Consider the following 9583-nt stretch of genomic DNA (forward strand, 5'->3'; position numbering starts at 1 on the left):
TTCAAAGTGGCCTTACGTGAGTTTGGACATGTGCATCGATGGTACTGCGGTGTTATCTAAATTTTATGGTACTAAACGATCATTGTTCAGATTTTTCTTCAATAATTTAAATATCACAAAGCTTATGGTTTCCTGTATTTAATATGTCTGAGTTATTAATTTGATTATTATAAAGTCCCCCCAAATGTATTACATTGCAGAGAAATATTTTATTGCTGATCTGTCTTACAGGTAAAGCCAGTCTTTACTTTTGTTGAAATAATTAATACAACAAAGCCTTTCCTTTACTTATCAGGAGCTTGTGTACTCCATATAAGAGTAGAGATGGAACGAATTGCATGATATTACACGATGTTAGTCTATGCTGCTGAAAGTACCCCATAGCTCAGTATTGCCACTACTGTACTTCAAAGTGGAGATAATGTAGCCTGGCTGGTTGGCAGTAATTGATTTGTGACACACATGCTGCTTAGCAGTCAGTACTTCATTTGCATCAAGACCACAGCATCCTCTATGTGACATTCTGTAGATCATTTGCAGAGTTACAGATGGGGCCACTTTTTATCTCCCTGGAACTGTTGCTTTATTAATATGGTCTTTAATATCGGGTGCATCCACGTTTAACTTGATCTGGCACAAAAATTACTTTGCAGCAACAAACATCCTTGTCACCCAGAAGCAATACTGCATCTGACAAAACTGCAATTTGCCATTACAAGAAGAATGAGTACTGTACTTTATTCTGATATTCTCCCATTTTGTATAAGCAGTAGGAAGTGTGTGCAGATTTACATTTGAATGATACTGCTGGTACAGTATAATCTGAATCCTCCCAAATATGCAATTGTGACAGTGAATTTTAGCAAATAAATTAATTAAAAAGATGCATGCAACCATATTGACTAAAATCAGCATGGTGTAAAAAGAATGATTGTAGGAACAGCAAACAATTCAAACCTAGCGTGTGGTTGTTGGGTGGGAGTGGTAAGAGCTTCAGGATATACTGGATGGATGGGTTTGGAATAGACACTTCACACTTGGGTTTAATATCTTCAGGACGCCTAAACTAGAGATATATGTATCTAAAATCTTTTTGAGTGGGGGCCATGCATTTTATGATAGCGTAAAATGTAATAAGTATTTCAATGAAAACCAATAATACTTTTAGTGTTTTTTATATTTTAATACATAATGTAGTTTGTTTAAATGTTGTAAAATATGCAGACAATATTTCTAACGTAGCCGTACTCACTTATTACGGTGCAGGAGAATGGCAGTTTGCAAAATTACCCCAAGTAATGCTTATGCTTAATGGTGTGTCCTGTTAGTGTTGTTCTTGAGTTTTAGCTTTGCATTCTGTATCAGCGCGTGCTCCTAACTTCTCATTCTGTTTCTAAAAGGTCTAAAACTGTCATGGTCAGATGCTCTGTAAAAATGCTGTCAAAGCTCAGTTTTCAAAGGGTAGTAACATGCAGCTTATGTCAGGGTCAGACACCTGAGGGTAAATTCAGAGGTGTGGGAGAATTTCTTGCAGTACTAGGAATTGTTCCTCATGTTTGCCTTGGGCATCACTGAGTGCAGGTGTGGATGTAAAACGGTAACCGCACTCTCGCTGATCACTCCTTTTAGCAGGTCCTCAGTAGCAGCACACTCCTGACTGAATGGTGTTCACCAGCCCGTTCACCTGCAGTCCAGCTTAAACACTTAATTACAGATGGTTGTAAGATATTGTGGTAGATTATCTGTCCCTACTACTCCACAATTCAGTTTGTTCTGCCAAGGTGTACAGTAGTTTATTCAAGCCTCTCATGATAATGTAGTGTGCTGTTGAACTGAGAATAACTTGAGCTTTTTGTGGATATAAATGGCTTTTCACTTTTCTGGTTTCATTGTCTGGAGGTTTTGATAGGTAAATATCTTAATTCTTTTACAGTAACATTCACGAAATGAGAAACAAGCACAAAGACGTCTTCCTTAAGAAGCACAACATCAAGCTTGGATTTATGTCTGCCTTTGTAAAAGCTGCAGCATATGCTCTGCAGGACCAGCCAGCTGTTAATGCTGGTAAGACTTCTTTCCAACATTTTACTTTTTAACATTTTAGTAATCAATTTAAAGAAAAGGAAATTATTTTTTATGAACACGTGTGTGTGTGTGTTATGGGGGGAATTTGTGGCACTTATGTTTTAAGTTGTTGATGGAAAAGGTATAGCGTACATCTGTTTTACAAGAGGACAGAAAGATCCATTGTGTGGTTGTCTTAAGAAATCCTTCAACACTGAAAAAAGCCTGAAAAATCTGTAAATGCTTTGGATTGTACACTTTTTTTCTTTTCTGTTGTTTCAGTTATTGACGACACAACCAAAGAAATTGTATATAGGGACTATGTGGATATCAGTGTGGCAGTAGCTACTCCAAAGGTAAATGAAGTGTGTTCTGTAATTCAGCAGCATTCTTTTTTGATGTTTTGTTTAATATTTGAATGCATCCTGGAATGAGCATTTCTTTAATTTCATCATGATTTATTTATGACATTATTCATCAAATCCTTGTATGAAGCAGAAACTGAAGTATTATTTCCTGTTGGTGACAGGGTCTTGTGGTTCCAGTTATTCGTGGTGTTGAGACTATGAACTTCGTAGATATTGAAAGAACTATTAATGAACTTGGAGAAAAGGTATGGCCATCTAAACTATACACCTCTTAATTTTATGATGTGTCTTTGCATTAAAAGTATAATATACAGTGAACTTTGCTCATTAAGCACAATGTTTAATGGTGATACGTTTCTAGGCTCGCAAGAATGAACTAGCAGTTGAAGACATGGATGGTGGGACCTTTACTATAAGCAATGGAGGGGTATTTGGGTCCCTTTTTGGAACTCCCATTATTAATCCTCCCCAGTCTGCTATCTTGGGCATGCATGGCATCTTTGACAGACCAGTGGCTATTAGTGGTAAAGTAAGTCATTTTTAAAGAATTTCTCCTAACAGTTTATGTGGTAAGTTTGCACATTTTACTGAGGTCTGTTTAGATGTTCTGACTATTTGTGTTTCTTCTCATACCATAAAGTCACATCATAACAATGCATTTAGTGTGAGTAAGTCAACCCTGTAATGGAATGATGGCTGAAGTTTTGTAGGGCGGGCTTAGATTGTCATAAAAATTCACAGCCTCAGATGATGTAATTTACAGTTAATTTGTGTAATTTCAGCAGTTAAATTTCAAGTTTTATTCAGTTGATAATCATAATTACTGTAATGGAATTTGTCATTTTTAAGAGAAATAAAAACAGACCTCAAGGGTGGTTTGATTCTCAGGTAAGTATTTGGCCTTTTTTGTTTTTTTTTTTCCTTCTCACCCCATCACACCTTTTGTACTTTATTTCACTGAAACCTAGCACTACTGTTTCTTGCTAATTTGGTTAGCAGCATACTACAATGATCATTTGTTTTGTGTACCTCCAACTCTGCTTTCAGGGGACTGTTAATATCCAAGGTTTATTACTTTATTTAAGTCAACGATATGAGGAACTCTGATAAGAATTGCTTTATTGTGAAATATCCAATTTATATAACACTAAACTATCTCTCAAACAACACCACTCAATTAAAGACAGCTTAGCTGTTTAACTGCCTTAATAACAATTGTATAAACAATGTAGTTTTCTGTTAGTTTTTGGTTAAAACTTGCCAAGACAAGTGGTTTGAGGTGTTGAAGAACATGAGTGCAGATATAGGTACCCGAGAACCATCGTGGACTGCTCACTGTATAAGAATACCCAGTAAATAAATTTCTAAATGCTTGTAGAGAATTATATCCACATCGCAAAATGATCGGCCAATCCATGCACAAAACTTTCCATAAAGTCTGTATATACTTTGGACCTGCAGGTCACTGGAAAATTGACAAACTCAAAACAGACTAACATGAACCACATTAAATCTGTATATCCTTTTTTTTCTCATTTTAGTTTTACTTTGACACCTTTTTTGTGACTGATCTCTTGTTTGTTTTATTTTCAGGTTGAAATCCGGCCTATGATGTATGTTGCTTTGACATATGACCATCGCCTCATTGACGGGAGAGAGGCAGTGACCTTCCTACGCAAGATCAAAGCTACAGTAGAGGATCCCCGTGTGCTGCTGCTCGGCCTGTAGTAGGGACATCCAATACAAATTCAGTGCTGTCCATAACAATCTTCTCTGCTGCAGATTTGGCTGTGCCACTTGGGTTATTACCACACGTATGAGGAGGTGTTCTGAGAGGTGAAGGTGGGGATAGTGAATTCCAGAGTTAAAATACCTATTGCGGGCATATAACAGTCCAGGAAGTCAGTAGATCAGATTCCTTACCAGTGTGAATGAGGATACACTTGCATTTTATTAAAGGAGTTGCAACATTTAATGTTACTTTTTATTCTCCCCCCCCCCCCCCCCAACCCCCACCTGAAATAAGCTTGGATTATAAAGTGCAAGGCATGTTTTTATTGTATGCAAATGCCAGGATTTTTAAGTATATCTTGGAAACATATTTACTAGGTCTGTACGGTAAGAAGGAGCTGTTATTTAAGGTAACAAAAAGAGAAAATCTATATAAATTAAATGCATAAAAGCAATACAAACATTTGTCTTTCTCACACTAAAAATCTGGTTTGTTGAGTGCTCTGGAATGTTCAAAATTGTTTGTCCTGTAAACTGAACTTGTAAAACTATTTAAGGAGTATGATTTTAAACATTAAATACACCAATATCTTAATTCCAAGTCTGTTAGCTGTGTCCTTTCCTCAACAAGATTTACATCATGTAAATGCAGAAAATGGTCTTCATCCTTCACTCCTCTTAAACATTTAATCTGTGACATAGTCACCCCCTCCTTCATCTTCGTTTCTGCCTAAACTAAGCAACATAAAACATTAAATCATAAAACAGCCAGGATTATGTATTCAATTGAACTTGTATTTTTCACATTTGTTTGCTAAATTAAAATAAAAGCATGGTTTTTGGCTGTTTTCCCATGTTTCTAGTGGTCTTTGGGGAAATTCCTGAGTTTTAAACTATGTTCTTAGAAGTGTGCGATTCTGTATCTGCCTGCAGGTTTTCTTTCCAGCTCACTTTGTTCTTTTTGATTCCCCATCCCTGTTTCTACTTGGTGGCTCAGTTTTACTTTTTACCAGACTTGGTGAGGAATTTACAGATGGCCTCTCAACAGTGTGTACAGAAGGAGTTATGTTCTTTTCCTTATTCAGTTACTGTATATTGCATCATTCTGAACGTTATTAGGATTTAAAAGCACCAAAATATTTACAGCTTTTTAATTAATGAATAAATATGTATTTTGCATCAAAGAATTGAAGTATTATTTTGTTTAGTCATACAGCTTTATAACATTTCAAAGCAGTAAATTACCAGTGTATTATTGTATCAAGAACACCAGGACCGTATTGTCAATGTCAGGTATGATTTCAGTATTTAGAAGTGGGTTGCACAGAATATGAATTAGTGTTTAGCAGTTTTATGTAACACAAGTACAAATCGGATTGCTTAGTACTGTAAAAAATGTATCCATTTGATTTTTCTACTCATTAATGTATATTTTTTCCATATTGAACGTTTCTGGATCTTGAATCAATCTGATGTTCAATAAAGGGGATGTGGATGATGCAAACTCCTGAATTGCTGCTCTCCTGGTTATCAGACACATCAGCTGGTAGCTTCAATAACTTCCCTCATTTTCTGTTAGTCTGTCCCAGCATGGTGAAGGACTTTTGGACCACACCTTGCAAAACCGCTTTAATTTGTAGATGTTAGTGTTTTTCAAGCATTAACTGTTACTTAATTTTAGGTGTTGCCACAGCATCTCCATGCTGTTTATTTCTAGACTTGGATTAAGCCATTGCAGAACTTTTTTATTTTGAGTATTCATGTGTGGACCAGCTACTTCTTTCACGATACATCACCCAGCTGAGCTTCAGCTTACAGACGGGTTATTTTTATGAAAAATCCTCTTGGCACAGAACAGAATTCATAGTGCTTTTAATGGCTGAAAATTGTCTGGGTCCCCAGATTGCAAAATCATGGAGAAAAAGTTCTGACCACAGAATGCTTTGCCAGACTTGATATTGAGGTGATAAACACTGGAGTTAGCTGAGCAGATAGAGACCTATGGATCTAAGATTCTGTTTTTGTGACTTCATGTAAAATGTTTCTGTGTCTTGCCAGGTAGAGCACCAGGTCATCATCCTTCACACCTGATAGGTGTGTTTTTCCAGAGTTTTTAGGCTTTGGTGTGCTTACTGAAACCCTGTCTTCTCTGTATCTCGGTGGGTTTCACTCCAGGTTCCTTGCATAGACTTGGGTGTTGAGTTACCTGGCTATTCAAAATGGGTTCTGCTGTATCCATCTAGTTAGGCCCTCAAAATGTGTCTGCAGCTTGCAGCAGTAATATTCATCCAACACCCCTCCTCTGTATTTTAATGAGACCTCATGTCCTTGACCATCACTGATGGGGCCGAGACTGCAAGTCTTTATAAGGTGGATATAGTGCTTGATGTAAACTCAGTTTGTTCTCTACCTGTTGAGGACATGTGTTCATGTTGCATGTCCTGTGATCAATTTAACATGGCTTTTCTTGCTGATGAGAAACACAGCACAACACTTGTCCGGGATGTGCAGTCAGTTTAAGAGTTGCTTATAAAGAGGCACAATTTGCAGGACTGTAGTAGGAACTTGGCAGACAAACTAGAAGCAGGACTGACTTGGTTTGTTTTGATAACTCAGACATTTCACATTTTATTTAAGGTTGTGGAGGATATGAACTTCTGGTGTCGACTTTCAGCATTACATCAAGTGTTATTTACATTTAAAAAAAACGGGTGCACTTCTTACATGCAGTCCCCTGCCTGTTTTAAGGACCAAAAACTAATTAAACAAATTACTATTAATCGTAAGTAAACTTGCCATAAGACCTGATCCTCCTAGATCTCTCTTCTGCCTTCAAAATGGTACACCATGATCCTTCTTGCCAGGCTCTTTTATCTTGGCATCACTGGAACTGCTATCAGATGGTTTGAGCCCTACATCTCTGGCAGATCCTACATCGTGTCCTGGTCAGGCAAGTGTCATTTGATCAGTGCTGGGTCCTCGTGCTGTACAAAGAGGAAAGCACTCACTGGGTTCCATCATTCAATCCCATGGGCTCTATCAGCTGATGATACACAGCTGTACCTGTCATTCCACCTGGAGGACAATACAGTATCAGCTAGAGTCTCTGCATGTCCTACTGATATCTCATCCTGGATGAAGGACCACCAATTACAGTTGAACCTGGAAACAACTGAGCTCCTTGTGATCCCGGCCAGCGAGTCTGCTCATCTCCCTATCAGTGTACAGCTTGGCTTACTGTGGCTAGCATCTGCCAAGTGAGTACGCTACTTTGGTGTGGTGACTGATGAGAAGTTATCTTTCGCTGACCACATTTCTACTTTTTCTCATTCATGCAGGTTCACGCTGTACAACATCCTCAAGATCAGACCTTATCTAACAGCATATGCAGCTCAACCTCTGGTCCAGACTTTGGTCTTGTCACGTCTGGACTACTGGAACTCCCTTTTGGCAGGAGTACCTTCATGTGCTATCAATCTGCTGCACTTGGCCAAGAATGTAGCGGACCATCTGGCATTTAACCAGTCGAGGTGGGCACATGTCACTCTTCTCTTCAGGCCGTTCCATTGGCTCCCTGTAGCAGTACACATTAAGTTCAAATCCCAGATGATTGCCTACAGAGTAGTTGGTGGGTCTGCACCTGAGTATATGGAGACACTGGTGAGGTGCTATGTTCCTTCTCACCCACTTGGGTCTCTGTCTGGAATTGCCATCTCTATGTGGCATCAAGTCTCAATCCAGACTCTTTTCCTTTGTAGTTCCTAGTTGATGGAATGTGGTGCTCACCTCCCATCCATACTGCTGACACCAACTGAAGCCCCATCTGTTCTGTGAATATCTTTTGAACTGATTTACATTGTTGGTTAATTTGTTTTAAGTTTAATTGCCTTATCAATTATAATCCATGATGTAAATTACTATTACCTGTTTTCACTTGTGGCAATCAACTTTTGTTATCTGTCCTACTACACTTGCCGAACAAACAGGCCTGAGCTTAATGTTACTCGATTGTTTACCTCTTTTGTAAAACTTGGTTGTAAATCCTTTACAGTCGAGGACTGGCTTAACCCTGGAATCTGTAGACCTCACCAGGTGCTGGGTTTGTTTCTCTGGTGAGGCTCTGCCAGGCCTGTACCCTCACCCATCTCAATTCTCATGTATTCTGGGGGCTTGTTACTTTTAGTCTTCAGCAAGTGAAATGCAAGTTCAGCTGGGCCTACAGATGATTGAAGAATATTCCAATGTTTGCCCTTGAAGTCAAAAGTTTTGTTGCTTTGGTATCCTTTAGATTGTTGTACTGCTGCAGAGCCGTAAAAGTACGTTTTGACACAATCTGATCAAATAAGACCTCTCCACTTTTATCAGCAGTCACTTTCTCAATAAACATAAGGGAACCCATTTCTGTGACAGCCATACTGTACATGGCCAGGCCATATCAACACCTGCACCATGTTTCACAGAGGAGGTGGTGTTCTTAGGGGCATGAGCTGACCCATTCTTTCTCCTACATTTCTTTTTACATCACTTTACATAACTAGGGAATCTTCCTCCCATTTGTCCATAAGACATTGCTCCAAAACTGCAGGTTTTTTGACGTGCGTCTTAGCAAACTGCAACCTGGCGCTTCTGTTTGTAAGGCTTGTCAGTGGTTTGCACCTTGTGGTGAACCGTCTGCCTTTACACTCGTCTTGGATTCTGCTACTGCTACATCCTGGAGAGTGTTTTTGATGTGGCTCAGCAGTTGAAAAGGGTTTTTTTCTTGACAAGTAAAAGCCTCTTGAGTAGCCTTCCTTGCTCTATCAGGCAGTTTCTTATTCCTCAGCTCACCAGTACATTCTTTCAGTTTTAATAATTTAACAAACTGTTCATTTGGGCAAACCAACATTTTTTGCTATGTCTCAGATGATTTATTTGTGATTTGTCAGCCTCAAGATGGCCTGCTTTATTTGCATTAACAGCTCTTTGGCCTTCGTGTTGAACAGCAACAGATTCCAAATGACAATGGCACAGCTGAAGATTAAATGTGCACGACTTGACAATGCAGAATACAACACACACCTGACCGAGGAACTGCTAAGCAGACAATTGGTTCCTTAAAGCAGCGTCTTGCACACAAGAAGTTTTGCAGTTCCTACACCATTTATTTGCCCCATGTTTTCTGTAAACCCCCTTGATTTAATGCTGAAAGTCTAATGTTGTTGTGCCTAGAGGGGACTGGGTGGTCTCACGGCCTCGTAACTCCTGCAGGTTTTGTTTTTTTTTTCTCCAGCCCTCTGGAGTTTTTCTTTCTTTGTTTCTTCTGTCCTTCCTGGCCATCGGACCTTACTGTATTCTTGTTGCCTAACCTTATTTTTATATTTTTCGTTTTCCTTTCTTCATCTTGTAAAACACTTTGAGCTACATCACTTGTATGAAAATGT

The 9583-nt window shown here is 38.8% G+C and overlaps 1 protein-coding gene across 1 annotated transcript in view; it reads left to right on the forward strand.

The window, feature by feature from the left end:
* Positions 1 to 4535, forward strand: part of dlst (dihydrolipoamide S-succinyltransferase) — a 47649-nt gene extending 43114 nt beyond the window's left edge. Inside the window, exons 11-15 of the mRNA XM_028822276.2 lie at positions 1934 to 2064; positions 2347 to 2420; positions 2594 to 2677; positions 2794 to 2961; positions 4026 to 4535. Of these exons, the coding sequence (XP_028678109.2) occupies positions 1934 to 2064; positions 2347 to 2420; positions 2594 to 2677; positions 2794 to 2961; positions 4026 to 4160 (592 nt within the window). The 3' untranslated portion in view covers positions 4161 to 4535. The remainder of the gene's footprint in view (positions 1 to 1933; positions 2065 to 2346; positions 2421 to 2593; positions 2678 to 2793; positions 2962 to 4025) is intronic.
* The last annotated feature ends 5048 nt before the right edge of the window (positions 4536 to 9583 follow it).

This window comes from Erpetoichthys calabaricus, chromosome 16 (assembly GCF_900747795.2).
Source record: "Erpetoichthys calabaricus chromosome 16, fErpCal1.3, whole genome shotgun sequence".
Lineage (NCBI taxonomy): Eukaryota > Metazoa > Chordata > Cladistia > Polypteriformes > Polypteridae > Erpetoichthys > Erpetoichthys calabaricus.